The sequence below is a fragment of the Sturnira hondurensis genome, unplaced genomic scaffold, assembly GCF_014824575.4.
Source record: "Sturnira hondurensis isolate 20B ecotype Veracruz unplaced genomic scaffold, ASM1482457v3 Scaffold0005309, whole genome shotgun sequence".
In the NCBI taxonomy this organism is placed as follows: domain Eukaryota; kingdom Metazoa; phylum Chordata; class Mammalia; order Chiroptera; family Phyllostomidae; genus Sturnira; species Sturnira hondurensis.
Genome location: NW_028077940.1, coordinates 985183 through 1007703, shown reverse-complemented (window position 1 = coordinate 1007703; position 22521 = coordinate 985183). Strand labels below are relative to the sequence as shown.

The following is a 22521-nucleotide window of genomic DNA, read 5'->3' as shown; positions in this document are numbered from 1 at the left end:
GGGTGGGAGATAGAGAGGGAGAGAAACATCAATGTGTGGTTGCCTCTCATGCGCCCTCTACTGGGGACCTGGCCCATAACCCAGGCATGTGCCTGGGAATAGAACCAGCAACCCATTGGTTCACAGGCTGGTGCTCAGTCCACTGAGCCGCACTAGCCAGGGCTGATCTTAATTTTCTTTATTCAGTTTTCTGGTGGCATTTAGTATCCTCACTTCCCCACTAATACAGATGGATCTAACCTGCACTCTTAACTGCACTTAGAATGGTGCTTACTCTTTGAGGAGCCTACCTCCCTTCCCCTCACCTTTCAGACAGGAAGAAGGGAGAGTGTCCAGGACATTCAGGTCTCTCACCATACAAGATCTGCCCTGTGGTCAGGGACCAGCTACTAAGTGACCCAACATGTAGAGTACTTGGACTCATACAAGGAGAAAGACAGAGTCTGCCTTCATGGATAGTTAGAGAAGGCTTAGCAAATAAGACATGAATGTACATTGTGATAGTATTAATTGCCAGTGCATGGTTCTCCAGACTCTTAAGTTGCTACATGCTCCTAGAAGGGAAAGATTATCTGGAATGTGATTTTTGTCAGGATCACTTGAAAAAGAATAAGGATATTCTTTATTCTTGAATAAAGAATAATGAGGGAATGGAGAGCCGTGTTTGGAACCACAAAAGAGCAGATCTAAGGCTTGGAAGGAAGAAAACCAAAACTGTATAGGAGTTAATGAGAAAATATGGCTGGAATGGCCACTTTTCTTCTTAGTTTTTGAAGAGGTGGGATTGAAAGTAAAATACAAGTGGTGGGTGGTGATTTTAGGTAGTGATAGGCAAGGTGAACTGGAGAGCCCTGATTGGTTTAGCTCAGTGGGCTTGGCATTATCCTGCAGAAAGAAAGGTCCCCGGTTCAATTCCCAGTCAAGAGTACATGCCTGGGTTCTGGACCAGGTTACCACTGGGCACATATGAGAGGCAACCAATTGATGTTTCTCTCCCTCCCTCCTTTTCTCTCTAAAAATAAACAAAATCTTAAATAATAAAAAAAAAGGAACAGGCAAACTGTAGAAAATTCCAGGGGTAGACCTTCCCCATACTTCTGTGGGGAAGAGGCAATCCTGAACTAGGCAGGGTTGGAAAGGGCAGGACAGAGGGAAGGACCAAGATGGGAACTGAAGACAGGGTGATGAGTGTAGCTAACCTTTTCTAGGGGAATATAAAGAACTGGTTAAGACTGAGGTTGGAACTCTAATTTTGGGAAATTATTTTCTGGCCAAGTGAATAAGTAATGACCTCCAGTAAAAGTATTATACTGGAAGTGCAGTTTTGGTGTGGAGACAATTGCAGAGGTGCTATAAGGTCACCTGTCCAATTTAGAGATAAAGCAACCCCCTCCTAACATAATTGGTAAAAAAAATCAGGGTCTTGAGTAAGATGTGTAATTTCTGCAATTCCCTGAAGTATCATAGAACAGTGGGAGTCAAGCTTCAGATTCACTTATTAATGGTGTGACCTTGGACAAGCCTCTTGGTACCTGTTTTCTAAAAGATGAAGATGATAAAAAGTACCTACCTTACAAGTTTATTAAGGAATTCAACATGTAATTATTTGTAAAGTCCTTTTCAGGTTTTTTTAACTTTTGTTATGTGTATTTCTTGTTACACTGTACATTTAAAATTACCAGTTTACTGATCTAGATGATACATAAAATAATAGGAATGTTATTTACAAAATGAATACCAAGATTTTGCATTTCAAGTTTTTGATCACTAACTCACTACAGGTACTTAAGATGTTCCAAAGTAACTTCTATCCAAGGGCACACATTTTATCTTTCATTAATATACATAGTAGGTAATGTAATGAAATAAATAATGTACCTAAACATGGGCAAAAGGATGCTGCCCCTCCTCCCAAATAACAGCAACACTGAAATGGAACATGGGAAAAATAACATTTACATGGTACGGTGTATGAGTAACTTAAAGCCTGGAAAAATGAAGTTGGATCAACTGAATTTAATTTTTTCATAAACAGCTTTTGGTACCCACAAACCTTACACTAATCTACATAATGAGCAGCACGGATGTTTCCATAAAGTAGTTCTGTATATCTTCCTAATGAGGAAACAGACTCAGAGGACACTCATCTGCCCAGCCCTCCCAGGCCACAGGGTGTACTGTGCCTGGAATGAAGGCCTGGTTGTCTTATTCCAGGGTCCTGGGCATTCTCCCTAATGTGTAGAATGTAGACAAGAGGAACAAGGTCTAAGAGGGGTATGAGGGCCAAGGTGGGGCTGTTTTAGGAACACTCAAGGCATTTTAGGAAAGACTTGTCAGTGTTAATGATTAAAACCTGAAAGCCAGGGTCAGCCCTGTGGCCACACAGAACTCCAAGGAGTCCTTGGAATGGAAGAAGTTGCCTCTGAGAGTTTTAGACAGGCGAAAGGGGGAACTGAGTGGTGCCCTGGAGCATCTCCTGGAGGCAAGGAGAGAAGGGATGTCACCTTTACCTGGCATGATTAGGAGAGACTTCTTGAAGGAAAGGCCTGAAGGAAATGAACCAATCAGATGAGTGGGAAAGAAGAGCCTTCAGGGAAGGCACCAGAATGTGTGAAGGTCCAGAAGCAGCAGACAGTTAAAACCTATTTAATGTTACTAATCAATGTCAACCCAATAAATTCAATTAAAAAGTTAAAAAACAAAACTGGAAAGACTTTGACATAAAGAATATGGCTTGAGCTGGGGCCAGGACACATGGGATTTTATAAAAGGAAATTGGGATGTGGTCCCAGGAGCAATGGAAGGCTGTTGGTGGCATTTACACAGGAGTGCAAATTGATCTGGTTTTCATTTGTACAAAATTGCCCTGGCTGCTGGGTGGAGAACAGTGGATGGAGCAGACAGGAGAGGCAGTGCCAGAAGTTAGATAATGCCTTAGAAAGGAAATGCCCTTCTGCTAAGAAGGGATGGAAAATAATGTAGACTTGGGTGTTTCCAGATGAAGATAATGCGGCTCACCTCAGAGGTTGTGCCAGAGAATAGGGAGAGTTAGGAAGTCTGACAAGCAGCAGTGAATGTTGAGTTAGTACAGTACTAGTAATTTGTATTGGGCCAAGATGGTAGTATTTTGTCATTTTAAAAAATTGGTTTTAGAGATGGAGAGAGAAACATCACTTTGCTATGCCACTTAATCATTGGTTGCTTCTTGTATGTGCCCTGACTGGAAACTGAACCTACAACCTTGGCATATGGGTATGACGTTTACCTGGGCAGGGTGGATTTTTTCATTAGACTCCCCAGGAACAGAAGTAAGAAATATAATGATGACGACTCAGAACTGGAGATGAAATTGATGCACTCAGGGGAGGGTTGACAGACATTTGAAGTTGAATGAGTATTTGGAGAAGGGGAACATGGAAGAAGAAAGGAGGAACAGACCCACCTAAATGGGAGAGAGGTACCTACAGGGTCTGATGAACAAGCAATGGGCCAATGGGTTTGGTGAAATGGATGAGATGTTCAGCCTCCCTCTGTAAACACCCCTTTCAAAGGAAAATTTTTTAAGTAACAGGTTACTTTGGATTTCCATGGAGAATTTGATAGAAAAATGACTACTTTTTAAAAAAAGATTTTATTTATTTATCTTTAGAGGGGAAGGGAAGAAGAGAGAGAGAAATATCAGTGTATGGTTGCCTCTTGTGTGTCCCCTGCTGGAAACTGGCCTGCAACCCAGGCATGTGCCCTGACTGGGAATCGAACCATGGTTGTTTGGTTCCCAGGCCTGTGCTCAATCCACTGAGCTACACCAGCCAGGGCGAAAAATGACTAATTTTTGAATAAAAAAAAATTTAAGTTCTATTTCAAGTTTCTTGCCCTGAACTATGTGGCTCGGTTGGGCATCATCCTGCAAAGTAAAAGGCTGAGGGTTCAATTCCCAGTCAGGACACATGTCTAGGTGCATGGCACGTACAAGAGGCAACCAGTTGATGTTCTATCCCTCGCTCTTTTCCCCTCTCTAATAAATAAATGTAAAGGTTCTCTTGTGGCCTGTTGCAGGAGATAGAGGGAAGGTGATGAGAAGTAGGCAAAAGACCAGGAGAGAGATGCAAGTTAAAGAATGACCTACTACTGCACAGGTGGCAAACACAAAGCCCCTCCACTTTGTTTTATCCAGCCCGGCACCTTGTTTCTACCAGGCAGCAGTGCCGAGCTCCTTGCCCCTAGTTAAGTAGTAGTTACATTTATACGGTCCTAAAATAAATGTGCATTGATTGAGTCCTAAAATTACATTAGGCCCTTTGAAGGCATGTGAGAGGCTGATGTGGCAGCTGGTGAATATGAGTTTGACACCTCTGAACCGTGTTGACATGTTTGCTGTTTTTTCACTTTTTACTTCCTTGATATTTCACTTCTCACTTTGGCCTTTAGATTACACCCACCTCTCAGGTCCTCTCCTAAGTGCACAGAGTAACAGTAGGTTGACTGCCTGATTCTCACTTCTGAGACTTCAAAAGCAGAAATCTGCCCCACTGGCCTTATTAGATGTAAATGAGGACTGTTAAATTTAGGAAGTTGCCCTCTTGTGGCCTGTCTTGGAAAATACAGCCAAGAAACTTGTAGAGTGACTTTTCATTGTTTTCCAGATCTGCATCAGCAACACCAAGGCAGGGAACTTGTTAGAAATGCAAAATCTTGGGATCCATCCCAGACCTACTGAACCAGAAAATTTGCTGTCCCTCACCCACAATCTGTCTTTTAACGGGCCCTTCAGATGTTCTGATGGATACTGAAAGGTTGAAAACCATTCTTCTCTCCCTCCAAAATGTAATATACTTCTAATTTCTAGCTTCAAGAATAGCGGGTTTAAATAACTTCCTATTTAAAGTTAACCCTCTCCATGTTCTGGTCTCCAAAACCTCCTGTCTTCCCAGAAACATTCCATCAACTAGCCCCTGAATACCTATCTGTAACAATTAGGAATAATCTTGATCCTACATTTCCTTGAAGCAGGTGAATTTTCCTCTAGCTCTGCAGCTGGTTTTTGGGAAGAGCAGTTTACACTCTCCTTGCTTCTCACTTTCTCCACTGGAACTTTCAAGACACCGCTCTTGGATTTCTCCTTCCTACACTCTCCCTGCTCCCCTTTCTCCATCCTCACTTAAATTCCTTCCCTGAACAATTCCACAGGGCCGGCAGGTCCAACCACAACTGCTGTGCCCCTATGGCCTGCAGCTCCAGCACTGAGCTCTGCATTTCAGAGGCCCGTTTCTTGCTCAACCAATGCTAGTCCTCCAGGCTTTCAATTCAGAATACTCCACTAAAGCAGTCTTTCACTTAGTATCAACTCTGTGGCTTGAAGGTGTAACTTTTTAGTTCCACTTCAAAGGACTGCAACAGATTCCACTAAGGTTTGTATTAATCTACCTAAAGGGCTGATAATGGCTGGGTTTTGTTTTTTAATGATTCCAAACACACCAGGGGTTAAATAAGCTGCTTCTCTTTCCACTGTTTATTATTAATGTACAAAATATACAAAACCAAAAGAAAAAATACTCATCCTCAAATACATAGTGGCTCTAACACAAGACCCTGCACAAAACCCAACCAATCCACTGTTTTCATAGAAAACAACTGACGCCAAGACAGGTGAAGGAGTGGACTGGGTAAGGACCAGTTGTGTCATTCAATGCACCCAGGAAGGTGCTTGGCAGGGATTCAGAAGTGGCCTCACTCCAACAAGGTCCCAGGTGAGGATAGGAAGCGTGTTAACTCCCAAAGCGGTGCATGTAGTGTGACTGTTGGGCCCAGCGTGCCAGGGTTCAGTTCATGAAAAGCTGGTCTCACTGAAGGATTTTAATTTCCAGAATGAGCTAATATATGCAAGGTGCACCACCACCAGCAGCCAACACCTTCTCTGGATGCAAACGTGAATTTCCCATCATTGAATCCAGCAGACCCATAATGTTCACAGGTTACAAAGTCTTACTTGAGAAAGGACTCAAAATATGTCCAGCTTGGGAGGGAGGGTGTGGGGAGCTCTTTCAGTGCAGCGGGATATCCAATACCCCTTTTTACCATCTCCCCACCCCATGAGGAATAATTAACTTGGCTTGGATGATATCATAAGTGCAACTGATCCCATGTCAGAGCTCTGTGCACGGGGAGGACTCAAAATAGGAGGGTGCAGGTGTTCTCCAGGATAACCAGCTTAGGTTCTCAGACATTAAAGGTAATACTGGGAAAGGGCTTGGGGTTATAGGGCAAAATCTCCTCACAAAATGAAGCCAACTGGGTCTTCTCTTGAGCAGTCAGGGTACAGAATGTGTGGTCTCTCCTTTCCAGACTGGAGGAGCATGTGTACACCAATCAATGCGCACCAGTGATCAGAATATCCCCATGAACACGAATGGGACTGAGAAGGCCTGCTCCTCCTCAGTTGGGGAAAGGACAAACGGGCCTCACAGAAGCCATAACAGGGTGGAGAAACAAGGCTACAGCCCACAGTGGGGTATGGGAAAGGCAGGAAGGGCTCCTAGGGCAGGGGGGGGCCATTGACCCCTGGGTGGTAGAAGGCACAGCTGTTCTCATAGCGGCAGTTGCCCTTCATCATGAAGTGTCGGCAAACAGGGCGGTTTGACATGTCTGGAAAAGAAGGTGAGATGGTTAGATAGGTCAATGCCACTCTCACCCACTTCCAAGTCCACGGCATCCTGAGAACTGTCTTTCAGAGAGACAGAGCCTTGAGGATTTGGGGGAAGGACATAGGGTAGGAATAACCATGCATGCTAAGCACAGGCAACCTCATGTTCTATGGGGCATACCTGGGGTAGCGGCACTCCCAGAATCTAGAATGAAATAAAAATCGTATAGGGGGCAGGGACCATCCTCACCTCCTCCATGGCTGTGGCCTCCATCGTGCCCTCGGTGGCCCCCTCCTCCATGGCCAGGGCCATCGTGGCTGCGGTGCTCATGAGGGGGTGGCCCTCGATGGTCATGGCTTCGGTGACTAGGGACGTCATGAAGCCGGTGGCCATGGGGTCCCCCATGTCCAGGACCTTCGTGAGGGCGATGTCCACCATTTCCACCCATACTCCCACCAGGACCTTCATGAGGACGATGGCCACTGCCACTGCCCATGCCACCACCAGGGCCTTCATGAGGACGATGTCCTCCACCCATGCTACTGCTAGGGACTTCATGGGGACGGTGCCCACCACCTCCAACCACGCCCCCACCAGGGCCCCCTCGTCCATTTGGGGGTCCTCCTCCGGAGCGACCTCCTCTGGCCCCTCGAAATGGAAGAGGAGGAGGAGGAGGAGGTTCATTTCCTCCTCGGCCTCCACGACCTCGATGGTATGGTCCAGGACCAGGTCCTGGACCCCCCCGCATAGGGCCACCCCGCATGGGGTCACCAGGGCCATCCCAGAAGGGATCACCCCCCCGGGGAGGGGGTGGGGGACCCAGGAGGCGTGGACCCACAGGCCCACCAGGGCCCCCAGGGCCTCCATGGGGACCTGTTAGGAAAAAAAGGGAGAGATACAATGTCAGCTACCTATTTATTCAGGAGGTGCTCCCTCCTAGCCCACACCACCTTTTACTTTTGATCAGTGCTATACTATCACCAGACCAAAGCTAAGCAGATAAGCCTACTCCAACATGTTACCACCTACCTGGCAGAGGTCCCCCAGGGCCTGAGGGGAAATGCTGTATTCCCTTGGGGCCCCCAGGGCCTCCTTGTGGAAAACCATTGGCTATTGGACCAGGGCCTAAGAGTCCATGAGGCACTGTTAATGAAAAAAGGAGTCAAACAGTCAAACAAGAGGATTCTAGAAGAGTGATATGACCTCTCACTTAGTGTTCCCAACTGATGCACAAAGACTAATCTGGCAGAGCAATGCTCTCCAAGTCTAGTCTTCCCTTTCAATGTCTGGCACTGAGTGCCAGTACTCCTGTTTCCCCAATTTCACTGCAGGCTTCCTCCCCCAGCCCCATTTTGGCCCTGATAATTACCCAGCATCTGCTTGATCTTGTCTGAGTAATCTGGTTGCTTCAACAGTTCCTCGGAGGGATGACTATTGGGGCTACCCTGTGAGGCAAGATCCATAGAAATCAAGGTCAACAGACCTCTCTGCTAGTCCTCACCAGCAGAGAGGGAGAGCCAAAACAGGAGGTAAGTGGGAAGATGAAGAGGACAGGGGTAAAGGAAGGGGAATTCCACACAAAGTAGAAAAGAGGAAGGGCTCATACCATGATAGAGGTGAGGATCTCTTGGACATTGATGCCTCCTCCTCCAGGACCCTGGGGGCTCTTCCCAGCACCCATGCTTCCCATAAGATTGGCCAGAACAGGAGGCAACTTGGAGCCACCTGCCCCGTCAGGTGAACCACCAGACTCCCCAGGCTCCAGAGTCTCAGCATATGGGGTCTCATCCATGGAGCACTCCTGAAAGCAGAACAGAACAATGAGGACTAACTAGAAAAAGAGAAAGGCTCTGTGAAAGCTGCATTAACCTTAATCACAACCCCTATCACCACATCACACTCACTCACCTCATCTAGGGGGATGAGCTTTGGAGGTATAGGTTCATAGGACTCAGGATCAGGCTCATGAGGGCTAGCAGTAATGCCGCAGGTGAAGCAAAAGAATGATAATCAAATTATTTATTCAGGTCCTGGAATTTCTTCCTAACCTCCACCCTCTTATTAATCATCCCAGGGCATGCACCCCTCAGGAGTCCATGTGCTCAACACCCCAGGGCATGAACCCCATTCTGCTCACCTTTCCTTGTTCAAGAAAAGCTCCTGCAGGATTCCTTTCTCCCGCTCAGCCTGGATGTATCGCTCCTGACTGTTGCTTCCAGGGGTCACAAGAGGTGAGGGCAGAACCAGGGGCCGAGGGCATACCCAGGGCACCTTTTCCTCCATGTTGTCATGGCTCAGACGCCGGGCAGTCTCAAACGCATGTCGGTCTGACAGTATCTCTCGCTTAGCTGCCTCACCAAAGTCCTTGATCTTATTCACATTTACTATTGGCAACAAGGAAAAAAAGCATGAGAGAAAGTACAACCATGTCCTTTTTAAACTCTATACCCACCTATTATATAGAAAACTTGACTTCTAACCTCGTTCAGTTTCATCTAGTTCAAAATAGAAATATTCTCTCAGTTTTCCCTCCTCAGGCCATGTCACAGTTTTCCTCTTCCTGCCTTTTCGGGTCAGCTGGCTGGCTTCACCAGGACTTTCCACTGGCTTTGCATCCAGAGCTCCTGGCTCCAAAGAGGCTGTAAGCAGAAGAGATTTCAGACTGAGGTCCTTCCTCTTGGAAAACCCCTAAATCTGGACCACTTTCTAGACTTACCTGTATCTAGGAGCTCTGGGACTTCCACAGGTGGAACTGGGGTCCCTGGACGGTCTGTGTCCATAGCCTCAGAAGAAGGTGCTGGCTCTGGGGAAGAAGATTTGGCTGTGCTTGGCTCTGTGCTTGTTTTCCCTTCGAATGGACTTGGCTATTATAAAAAGTTAAAAGAAAAAGTTAATGAGCTGACAGGAAAGCCAAGGTCAATACAAGGCAATTAACCCACGGTTCTAGGCAGGATGACCCAACAGTTCATATAAATGAAAATCTGTGTCAAATGCTGTCCACTGCCACCAGTGAACTCCTCTTGCCCTCCTGACTCTGAGCTGCTGAGCCCTTCCTTCAACTCTACCTTTACCTGTCACTAACACCTGCTATCCAGGACCCATACCTTGGCAGCTGTAGGCGACAGCACCTTCTTTTTCTTCTTAATTTTAATGCCTGGAACAGGTGCTGAATTGAGTGCATCCAGGAAGCCCAGGCCTTCCATTGCTAAAAAAGGAAAAAGTATAAATGGAATCATCATACCTCCTTCACAATCCTATTCCTATAACATCTGGGCAGAAAAATGGGTCATTAGAGAACCTGCTGCAACTTGGGACACAGTAAGTTCAAGATGACCAGCAAGCATATGCACAAGAAATTCTTGACATCATTCTTTTTTTATTAAAGACAGGGAAGCCATGGCTTTGGGTATAAATTAGAGCTTAGGTAACAGACAAAGCCACATCTGTAGACATGACAGATTCCTACCAGCTCACAGTACACCCCTGGACCAGTCACTGAAGAGCACACCTCCCACTTTATCTCTAAAGTTATTCCTAAAACTTCTTATGAAAGGAAAGTTTCAGAAGTGCAAAAATTAAAGGGACACCAAAAAATTAAAGGAAAATGGAGAAAAACATTAAAGAGAAGGAATATTCCCCACTTTATTTCCATGATAAGTTTGCTCCTAATTCAATACATTCCCCCACTTTGGACTCACGCTGTGGTGGAATGATCTTCACTTTGATCTCTTTGGTAGCATTGGGTGTTGTGTTGAGAGGCTTGTACTTCTTCTCTGCATGGGGTGCAGTGTCTCCAGGGGAGGCTGCAGAACTGTTAGAAGAGGAATTGTCAAGAACAATGCCCATTTAGCTCTTCTTTCTCTGTTCTTAAACTCAGACCATTCAGAAAAGCCCAGCACATGGTCCATACCTCTGACGCTTGAGGGGGATGGGCTTAAGGTTGTACTTGTCAGAAACCACCACTGCACTGGCGTTCTTCTTCACAGGCACCAAAGATGGGGTCTCCAGCTCTAATCCTAGGGAAGAGCCATGGTGTGGGGTTGAACTCACAGCCCACCCTCTTAACTTTTCCTCTCAGTTCATCTGGCCAGGTACAACCCCCCAGAGCTTCACCCACTAGTCTTCCCTCTTTCACGTGTCATAAATGCAGCAACCCCAGGCAGCCAACATCCTCACCAGTGGAGCGGAACTTGGCATGGCTCGGTGCTGTGGTTCGAAGAGACTTGGGCTTTTCCTTCTTCTTCTCTGGGGCCTCCTCTGCCCGAGGCTCAGCCTTCACCTCAGTGAAAGGTCGCTCAGGAGGGGTGCTTCGACTCTTTCCCTCTTCTTTACGTTTCTTCTTATCTTTCTCTGTTGTGGGAAAACAAAGTAGAAAAAGTACAAAAAGATTTTATTTAGCTAAAGTGGAAGACTGCCAGGCAGAAGTGAAACAGGTTGAAGACACTAAAGGCCACATGCCGGTGGGGTAAAGGACTTCAGAGCTTACCAGCAGGCTGGGTACTACTCTGGGAGCGGATGACAGCCATCCAGTCACTTACAAGGACTGAGGCCAATTTCCGGAGCTCTGCAGGTAACAGAAAGGGGAAATGCCTAAGTAACTTAAAATATTATTCCTCCAGTAACAGATATTACAGAGCATGTTGTAAAAACTACATTAATGCCCTGGCTGGTGTGGCTCAGTGGACTGAGGGCCAAACTGCGAACAAAAAGGTTGCTCGTTTGATTCCCAGTCAGGGCTCATGTCTGGGTTGTGGACCAGGTTCCCAGTAGGGGGCGCGCAAGAGGCAACCACACATTGATGTTTCCCTCTTTCTCCCTCCTGTCCCCTCTGTCTAAAGATAAATAAATAAATAAATAAATAAATAAAATCTTAAAAAAAAAAAAAAACCCTAATGTTTCATACATACAGCAGTGAGCAAAAGTAGGTTTATAGTTATAAGTACATGATATACAGTTTATGCTTATATTATTATTTATTACTGTATTATTTATTTGTATTATTTGTAAACCTACTTTTGCCCATCTCTGTGTATGTTACATAATTGCTACAACAACTTGAAAATGTTTAATCTCCCTTCACAGGCATAAAAGCAGAGATTAGAGTCATAAAACTAGAAAGTGGCACACTGAACTCAACACCTGTGCTCTTCCCCTTCTGTTTAGAGAACAGAAACTAAGGAGAAAAATGGTCAGAGTTCAAGTATCTAAAGGGCCACCAGATTTTAAAATAAGCACCATTTTTCACTGTTAACCTAAATGCAAAGTTTCAAGAAATTTAAGTCCATCTTACAAAAGACCTCCAGGTAAAATTTTCTTCTACAATGCTGCTAGTGATAATAATGGCTTTTTAATTAGGTACAGCAAGGGTGAAAAAAGAGCTTAAAAATAGACTAATTTAGGGTTGCAGTTTATCTAAAGAAAAAAGAGGTCAGAGAATTTTAAAATAGAGAACAGAATTTGTCTGTAAATGTATGAAAAATATACCTTTACAGCTGTTTCCATTTATACTTGGCAAGTAACATCTCTTATCTTTGGCATCTCTCTTCTTGCCAACATTTCTACTTACAGACTCATTTATGAATGAGATTGCCATATAACATTAAAACCTAACTTTTCAAAACAGTCACATAACTGATAATTTCTGTACTTAAGGCAAGATGAATCTCAATGCATACCCAATGCAGGAATACCCTAAAACCTTTTTGGAGCAACTGGTATTATGGTCCAATTAGACTCACTACAGTTGATAAAGAACGTACGAATTTCATTATCCAAAGGAAGTACAGAATAATAATTACATCTACATTCAAAGAAGGCAGCACAACTGAGCCATCTGGAAAATGGGGGACAGTATACCTGGGTGAAGAAACAAAAGGTGGGCAATGACCTACTAGGCTCTTCTAGGATATACGTTATATTACAAAGTATTACTAAAGATACTCTGAGATATCAGAAAAATAGTGCTCTATATCTAAAAGGGCCTTTATCTAAAATTGGGAATTAATACAACTAAAATAATGAAAAATTATGAAATGTTTTTTACCTAAATAATACTATGAGTTAAACCCTTTACCTAAGAAAGTGTTCCCAGTGTTTTCTCCTATAGCTTAAAAAAAACTTTAGATAGGCTGACCCAGGCCTAGATGCTCCCTCCACACCAAGTGGCCAAAGCTTCTTTCCAAAAGGGTTAGTATACCATTCTCTTTAGACAAAGAACAATCTGAATTCTGACCAAGGGGATCAAGCTCTGCTAGAATACCTCACACATACAGGGTACTAGGGTCTTATGCTCCTGATTTATGCAGTGGGTGTAAAGTCCTCGGGTATTTAACCCTTGGATACAAACCCTTTTTTTCTCTGAAGAAAAGGCTGTGACTTTCTGGAGACAGGCTCTATCTTTAAGCCAGAACTGTATGGCCTTTGCCAGGAGCTCCAAAACCCTTTGTCTACTATGAAGCTATAATATACTCCAGGAGTTGGAATTCTGCCCATGCCCTACAGGATGGTGTTTATTGGCAAAACTACTATATTTATTATTAGGAAAATAGACATTGCGGGCCTGCGAACCAGACGATCGTGGTTCAATTCCCAGTCAGGGCACATGCCTGGGTTGCAGGCTGGTTCCTTGCAGGCTAACTACCAGCAGGGGATGCACAAAAGGCAACCATACATTGATGTTTCTCTCCCTCTCTCCTTCCCCTCTAAAAAAGATAAATAAATAAATAAAATCTAAAAAAAAATAGACACTGAAAGTCCCAGAATATGCTATATTTATAAAGAACAGAAGTCAAGAATAATCAGACACAATGATCATAGATAGTACTTTTCTCCGCCAAAGAATTTTAAGTGTATGACTTGTACACCAAGAAATCTTAAGAAACAGCTTCTAGTTAAAGTGCGGTACCTTATCTCACAATCTTAGAGAAATGAACAAATCCTGTTCAAAACTGAGTCTAGGAGAGAGGGAACAGGTTAGAGGAACTGAATTTTTAAAAGAAAGAGAAAAGCAAGGTGAGATAAAAAGAGAAAGGAAAAAAGGTAGAGTCTAAGGATGGAGACAGACATGGAAGGAATTAAGTGGAAGTAATGGAGGAAGGCCCAGACAGAGGAAGGACTGGCCCCTACCTTCATCCTCACTTGACTTGCTCAGTTGCTTCACCAGTTTGGCTGTGTTGTTCTGTGAGAGATGGGGAAAAGAAAGGTAAGTGACAGGAGGACAATAAGCCCACTCAGAGCTAACAGCCCCCTAAACTCACAAGGTTTTCATAGTACTTTAACAGTGACTAACACTGACATTACACTTACCTTTTATAAAACCTTTGTGGGCATAGTCTTACATAATCTTTAGAATAATCCAATTAGTTAGCTACAATTATTTCCATTTTATAGATGAAAAAAACTGAGGGTCAGATATAGGGAGTGCCCCAAGCCACACACCTATTAAAAGATACATTTGAACTAAGTCTTCTGATTCACAATTCCTATTTTCCCTACCATTCTACCTCATGGGCCCAAGATCACAACCATTATCAGAGTCAGTGTAAATTTTTCATCTGAGGCTAAACCAAAAAATATAGACCAATGGTACCTGCTTGAGATGGTCTACGGTGAGTGGTAGGTGCTGCAAGGTCAGTAGAATTTGCTGCAACAGGGGTATGTTGTTGGTTGTCTTTGAATATGTCAACCAATTATTAAGAAGCTTGTAACCACCGACATCAATAAACCTGTAGGCAGGTAGGAGAAGAATGTAATGTCCTTCCTGAGTTTTGGGAGGACCACATCCTATACTCCTAGTTCCCCATCAACAACCCAGGAACCCCATGCCTCACCTCCCTCACCTTCTAACTACATCTTCCCATTCTAGCCATTCAGATCCCCACTTACTTGACCAATATTTCTGGTGATCGGGTCTGCAGGAGAATGTTCAAGTAAGTGCATCGACTCACCATCTTTCGTGCTTCCTTCATCAGACTGTAGGAGAGGATTGGATTAGGAATGGAGCAGCCAGAGAGTGCCTCTTCTCCCAGCAGCAGAACCTCTAATCTGTGAAGACTGTCTGGAGAGGTCCCTATAACTTTAGACTGTTACTAAGTGGTGGAGTCACATGGGCCTGTCTCTAGGAGGATGAGATGGATCCAGAGTGAAATAAAAACCCAGGGGAAGTTGGAAGACAACTGAGGAGACACTGAGTCTCTGATCTGGGGGTGAGCATCACTGCTTCCCTAATGCAAAGGACACTTCTGATTCTGCTTGCAGGTGAAGAATCCTATCCTTCAACAATCAGCCTTTAGTAGTCTGTTCAGGACTAGCTTAGCCATTTGCTTGCCCTGGGAAACTTGAGGATACCTGAAGGAAAATGGTAAGTTTGGAGATCTGAAATGTGACCCAAAACAGAACAAAGAATTCTGTCACCTGGCTCCCTGCTTCCTTCCTTCCAAAGGGTGACTCCCTTGAGACTGTGGATATACAAATACCTAATTCCATTACAGCCAGGAACCAAGAGATCACCTTTTCCTATCACTTATTCTAAAATTATTGGACTTCAATCCTATCCCACCGACTTTTCCTTTCCTCTCTAGAAAATTCAGTCCTGTCTGGCTTAATTATAACATACAATAAATGTCCTCTACTCATAATGAGTCCAAAAAAGGGTAGACTCACCTGAAGATCTTGGAAATTCCATCCACATTCTTGACTTCCCCATCTCGGTTAAGGAAGCTATCCAGGCCCTTGAGAAGCTCTTTGGGATCTATGGGACCTGAACCCATGATTGAGGCTTCTAAGAGAGGACAAAACAAACCCACAAAATAAATGGATGGCAAGGACATTGCCAGTATGCTCTTCAATTAATTCCATTTCTACATCTGACAAAATATAGTGACGAACTATTCCATTTATGTTCAACTACACTTACTATTTTCAAAATAAAAATCATCACAGACCATTGTCAGCACTGAGAAAATAACCCTGGCAAATTAAGCAAGGTGCAACTAGATGACAAGATGGGAAAGCAATCCAGTTGGCAGACTGGGGCAAGCTACCTCTCTCCCCCTCCCAGTTACATACATCCTTCCATGACAGCTAAACTTCGTTAGTCAGTATTATAGCTAAGATTCACATTCCTGTAACAAAAATGCTCAATTCTCCAAGGCATTTTCGCTTAATGGCAGGTTCTTGTCTCTCCTTGGTTGCTAGTAAATCTGGTTTCAAAAACAACGGGCTTGATAAGAACTGGGCCAATCTTGGGCTAAATGTCTTCTCAGATTAATCAATTCCTTTTTACTACAGCCCATTATGAGTCATAATCACAAGTGGCAGGATATATACTGCTTGCATCAGGAGACAATCAGTTCAAGTGACAGGTAAATAAAAACACAAAACTTGAAAACAGAACCTTTCCCCAGGGGAGTTATGGGTGGCTCCCAGAAATGGAGAGAAATGGATGCAAATAAAATTAAGCAGATTCACCTAAGTCTTAAAGTCATTCAATAACCAAACACTGCACAAGATTTTATTATTTCAAAATCAAGAGCATGATTGGCTTGTGATTTCAAAAGCAAACATGCAAATCTGACCCCCTATTACCCCCAACATCTAAAATCACATTACTCAAGATCCCCAAGAAAGACCTGATATTAGAAACCATGAAGCCAAAAAGAATGGAATAAAGGTAGACACTGGAAAAACGCCTTTAAATTTTAAGTAGCTACTTTAGACTAGGTTAAAAAAGGAGTTAATTAAAAGTTAAACTGTTTTTATGGGACAGATTAGTGTGAAGCAATTTCTACGTCAGAAACCAAGTTCCAGAGAGGTAGTTAAGAATCAGTATGGCTCAGATTGGTTACTTTTATCCACAATGCCTCAAAACACCTCTGAGAATCAAAAAAGAAAGCCACCTCAGTAATATCTACATTTGGGAAATCAGGTTAACACTGGGTAGGGAGGCAAGGAGAAAACCACCTTGTGCACCCTGCTTCTAATACAGTTAAGACATGATTCCCAGAAGTGTGGGAAAGTCAGGATTTTACAGATGACTGCATTTTGTGCAGAAACAAGAAGTTTCCTTATAATTAGTTCTCAAAGAAAAAAAGTCAACATTTTAAGTCCTTCCAACAAAAAAGGTCAGTAAATTTCTAAATGCAAAGGTCCTAATAATCTAAACAAGACAAAACAGAGAAGCAGGGAGGTGGCTGGTCTTTAAGATCATACCCTGTGGGTTGAATATAAGGAGAGATGACTTAAGAAATGTTGAGATGAGTAAATCAGTGGTAATTATGCTGTGACTGCTACCCTGGAACCTCTACAAATACAGGTAGAACCTGAAGTCAGAGGAAAAAACATTGAAGTAGAATACCAGAGGTTAGAAGCGCACAGGCCAAATCCACTGAACTGTGTGGTGATTCTTACAGAGAGAGACATAGGGATAAAGGAATTTTTCCCATGTAGTAACATACTATGTAATATATAGACACTATAAAGATACATAGATATAATAAAGGAATAGAAAACAGGTTTCCCATCTATGGGAGACTGTAAAAGCAATGAACAAATCCAAATAATATAGATCAGCAAAAAAGGTATGTACAATTTGACAAGAAGCCTTCAATTAAACATCACTTCACACCAGTCCCCACTAAACACAGCCGATTCCACTGATTCAAAGCCAAAGTTGAATATATGTCACCTTGGAGAACTCCCTTTCACATATACAACTATTAGCTATGCCAACAGGACTGCTACCCCTACTTCCTTCAGAAACTCAAATTATCACCTGAGCTCAAATGTTCATTCAATCAAGGTGGGAGACAAAAGATCAGTAAAAAAAACTAAATTATCTAGTGCCTTCTGCTGATAGCAAGACCTAGGAACTTTTTCATTCTCATTCATACCACGCAAGAATAGCCAGTCAAGAGAAGCTAAGAGACAAAGCAGAAGAAATGTTTCTTCTCAATTTCCATTCTTTTTTTCCTATTACATTTTGGAAATACAATTAACAAAATTTAATTTTGTCTCATAAGCACCAGTCCTGTGATTAAAAGGTGAGTTTTCTTATTATCACTTTCCTACAGATTAGCTTTCACTCATTTAAGGACCCCAAATGTATGACAATCTAATTTCCTTCTTTTAAAGTCAGTACATTCTGAAAGAAGTTCCAAGGCACTCAAGTGGAAAGGAACAAAGAGCCTAAATTCCTGGCACAGGCCTACAGTGGAAAAGGCAAATGAGCTGACCAGGGAGGAGGAGCAGAGACCAAGTGTCATAACATTGCCTAGTCATATATGGGAGCCTGCAATGAAAGCTTAAGGAAGATTTCTGGAACCAAAAATAATCCAGGGCATGATATTTTAATTTTCTTGAAGGCAGTACAGGGAGGGTGGGGAGCAAGCCCTGGCCTATCTCCACTTTCCATGCTGTGTTTTCCCTTACAGAGGATGTTGTAGGCAAAGCCCAGCACTACTAACACAAGACACTGTGGAGTTTTCTCTTCTCCTTACCAGAGATAAAATTTAAAAGTCCTGAAGTGACACACTGACTTCTGCCTCCAAAATGAATTTTACTTGAGGGTTATTCATTTAAATAGGGTGAAAAATATTTAGTTTGGCTAAAAGTATTCCATAATCACCAACAAAACAGAACTGGATTGGTTCAGTACAAAAATTCTATGCAAGTCAGAGCCTTTTTAAAAACAATCCCAACTCTCTTGTGACTAAAAATGAGCCCAAGTTTACCCTAACTTAGAGGATTTAGCACTTCTGGAATTGAAAATACTTTGTACCTAAGATCCCTTCCTTTCTTCAGTGTTTGAAATATTTCCTAGCATGGCTCAACAGTGGATGAATTATGTCTCCCATGTGATTCCCCAGGTTATTCTTTTCTTCTGAGTATTAAGCCCCTATCCCTCAGTCACTCGAAAACCTGGCACATGAGCTCCTCAAAAGCTTAGTGAAATCACCACACCCACTCATCCCAAGAAAGGATCCGAGAATATATCTCTGGCCACAAACTACAAAGATCAGGTTCTCCAGATGGATTTGGTTCCCCTACAAGACTTTGTTTCCCATCTCCCATGTTACTGAAGATTTTCTTTATTAATCCCCTGCCCACTAAAAATCAGGAACACCAGTGGGAAAAATGTTCAGCTACCAAGGAAGGTATGCTGCAAAGGCCCGTGGCAAATTGCCTAAAAAGTTTAAAAAAACAAACAGAAAAAACTTGTGGTCAATAGACATGTGGAAGAGCCCCTCCCATCCAATCCAGAAGCTTATTAATTTGAGAATTCATACCAAATAGAAAATTGGCCCTGAAGTCTCACCCAAGTCACCACATGGCATTTGTACAAAAATGGCTTTCCAATTCTGCTTAGAAACTTCATGCTTCAATGCAGTACTTCAGAAAAAGTATATGGAGAGTGTGATAAAGATTTGACTCTGAAAAAAAGCTGGAGGAAGAAATGGATAGGGCACGAAATACCACCCTCAGGTAGGGCATGGTTTTACAACATGCACCAATTGCTACAGCACTGCACAAGTTGAAAAATGAAGACATTACTTTCCCATTGCTTTAAGGAATTTCTCTTAGAAGGAAAAAATAAATTAAAAAATGGTGGCTCTTGGGAAAAAATGAAAATTGTGAAATGTAATACCAGAAAGGTTTTGCTTACCAGAAACCGTAGCTTGATCCCCCCTGCCTTGAGTTTACAACTGCCGCCTCCTTTCCTAAGATTCACTTCTCAGCCCAGTACCAAAGTACAGGAGCTAAGCAATTGGGGTACGTGACACAGCACGGAATAGTTTACCCCAAAACTCAAGTGGGAATAAGAGTGATTGAGAATAAATTCCTAAAGTACCCATTCTCCCCAGATTCTCATTATACAAAGCAACCAAATACAGGATGCCGAAGGACTGGTTACTGAGCAAAATCTGCACACTTCAGTGTTATTAGGCCCCATTTGTCTCAAGTTACTTTCACAAGCCCTAGTGTCTTTCTCTAGTATGCTGCGACACACACACATACACACACAAGCTCACACACACACACCCGCAAAAGGCCCCCCAGTCTTAGTTTAACTGGTATTCTACCCCTGACAACTGAAGTGGGGAAAACTTCCAGGTAGCCGAGTGAAAGGTGAAAATAAAAAGCATCAGGCTCTCACTGTAAAAGCAAAAAACTAGTTGCCCAAAGAGATGAACAGCTTGAAGATCTAATTTCTGTCAGCTTTTTTCCTTTTAAGATACAGGATATTAAAGATGATAATCTAAAGAAATTTAGTTAGATGTCTTCCTGGATTGCGTACATATGGAGTCCAGAAGGGATATGCTTAGGGGTGGAGTTTCAAGAGGGTGGAGAAAGAAGCGAATTACATCACCTTTCAATGAAGCTCCTCCCCCTTGACCAAGTTTCTAGGGCGGCCCTAGGCTCTGGATGGTAAAAGGGGAAGAACAACAACAAAGAAGTAGGGACGCCATTTTGTAATGGAGAAAAAATTTTTAAAAAGCTCTTCCAGCTCTGCCCGTAGCTGGTTACATTAAAAAAAAAAAAACCAAAACCACTTCTGTAAAAAAAAACAAAAAACAAAAAACAAAACAGTCCCCCATTTTTAACTCTTTGACCTATTTTGAGTAAGAGCACTATGAAAACACAATTAAAATAGTAAATGTAACAATTTTCTGCGGGGAAGAATTGTACTTCCAGTTGAGGTTCAACCTACGACAGACCACCCCCATCCTCCATACAAAGGGAAGGGGGGGGATTTGGACCCCTCTCAACAAATAGGGTTGAGGTAGGACAAGAGAAATATGGTAGACACAACCTGCAACACCGCTTGGAAGACAAAAGGACTAGGAAAGTCGCCATATTGAAGCAGGGAAGAAAAAATCCTTTTAACGACACAATCTTTTAAAAGGCTAGCATTCAATTGCACTAAATGGCTTTTAAAATGATACTCCTGAATTTCACATTTCCCAACCTTTCCACCCTCTAACTAGTCTCATCAGAAAGTACCAAGTTAAAATGTTAATCTTGCTTTTAAGTAACTTATGCAACAATTACAAAACATTTACGTCCCCAACTATCACCTTGTATGTACTGGCACTAAAATTATATTTTGTCCTAATTGTCTTGCAATCTTTATTCCTAGATTGCCACTTATTTTAACCACACAAATACACCCCAAGCATATTACATTAAAACTGAGAGGATTTAACCATTTTAAGTCATAGCCAGCTAATATTTCTCTGCACATCTCCTTACCCTGCAATCTTTATGTACAGATTGCTTATTAATCTGGCAAATTGGTAGGCGCCCTGCTTTGTCTCACACACAAAGAAGTGGCACTTCTGGGCCACAAGATCCACCGTCTTTTGTATGTGAGCTCATTAACCCTTTTGAAGACTGCTGCTTAGGGAGGATGGTAACCATCCCTCCTTATTAAAAGCAAATTTAGCGCTTTGGCAGTCTGGAAAATTGGCTGGATTACGAAGGGTTAACCATCAAATTCCTCACTCGCTGGCCCTCCCTCCAACCTCTCCTTGCCTACAGCAGGGCCGGTTAGAGGTAGGTGGTAGGGGGGAGAGAACTAGACTGTTTAGACCCAAAGGCCCTTTTTAATGGAGAGTAAGTGACCGGCTTGGTCCTTTCTCCAGTTCTCCATTTTGTTCTATGGTCTTATTTCTTCCTCTCATTTTTGATTTCAAAGGGAAAGGTTGATTTCTTGTTGCAAGGCTCGTTTTTGAAAATTCGACACTTACTATCCAATTTTTTTGCGACGTCAGCACCTCGGGCTCAGGGGGGAGGGGGTTAAAATTTTGGAGAAAAAAAATTAAACCACCGACCAGGACCCAAAACTCTATTTGGGGGGCCTCATTGGATCAAAAAGTCTCTTAAAAAAAACAAAGGCCAACTCAGTATTCATTCCCCCCCCACCCAACTCCATTTAGGGAGGGGGGGTCGTAGAAAAAAAATTTCTGAGTGGATTCAAAAAAGTAAACGCTGGATAAGTGAATTTGGGTGGGTTTGGGTGGGTTTGATTATTTTTGAAGTTATGTGGTGACGGTCCTTCGGCCACAGATCTCAAGTCCCAAGCAGCGTGGGCTGGTGGGGTGGGCAAGACAGGTGGGAAGGGGCAGAAGACACAAGTGGTTGGGCTGGTGGCTGCTGTTTTCCCTTTCCCCCCGCTCAGGATCCTTTCAAGGGCTTAGATGCTGCTGAGTCTTGTTTCTTTTTTTCCTCGTGGCTGGCCTTCCTCCGAGAAAATTCAAACCTGGGATAAAAGGAACACAAGGGGAAAAATATAATAAAAATGGGCTGCTTTTTATACACCCCAAATTACCATCTTTGTTGTCCCACACATCCCAACGGTCAACCCCGAATTTAATATAAATTGTAGCTCTGAAACAAACCCACGCCAAACCCAATAATCCAGGCCAACGTTCTCAGCAAAAATTTAACCCCCAACCGACAAACCACCGGAACTTACCTCTACACGAACCCGACAATGGCGGCTGTCGGCTCGGGCGGAGTCTTTTATACCAGGACACCACCCAACGCGCCCAAACGTGCTAGTGCGTTTCCCTTGTCGCGAGACACGGTGCTCGAGGCGTAAATTCATTGGCCAACCCGAAACACAACCAGGTAACTGATTGGCTACCCTTCCTTTTCCGTCGCTCAGCCCACTCCCCGCCACATTCGGGACTTCTTTCCACCTCCTTTCTGGGGAGGAAGGTGGCGCGTGCGCGTGACCGGAGAGCCTAGCCCCTTCCTTTCCCCTGCCTCCACCACTTCCGCCCTCGAAAACATTTCTTACCCTGGATTGGCAGAACGGGGTCGACGCATGCGTACTGCGGCAATCTGGGCCAAAATCGCCTTCAGAATTGCTTAAAAG

At 43.4% G+C, this 22521-nt stretch overlaps 1 protein-coding gene across 1 annotated transcript; it reads right to left on the bottom strand.

Moving 5' to 3' along the window:
• Positions 1-5481: 5481 nt before the first annotated feature.
• On the bottom strand, positions 5482-22309 carry PPP1R10 (protein phosphatase 1 regulatory subunit 10). Its single transcript, XM_037046852.1, has 20 exons — positions 22117-22309; positions 21389-21900; positions 15303-15420; positions 14526-14612; positions 14230-14365; positions 13767-13818; positions 11128-11205; positions 10818-10991; positions 10552-10657; positions 10340-10452; positions 9746-9846; positions 9358-9505; positions 9122-9280; positions 8779-9025; positions 8550-8613; positions 8248-8442; positions 8011-8086; positions 7671-7784; positions 6891-7514; positions 5482-6642 (listed from the first exon to the last, which is right to left on the bottom strand). The coding sequence occupies exons 3-20, from the start codon at positions 15407-15409 to the stop codon at positions 6533-6535; spliced, it is 2691 nt and encodes an 896-aa protein (XP_036902747.1). The 5' UTR covers positions 15410-15420; positions 21389-21900; positions 22117-22309; the 3' UTR covers positions 5482-6532.
• Between the last annotated feature and the right edge of the window lie 212 nt (positions 22310-22521).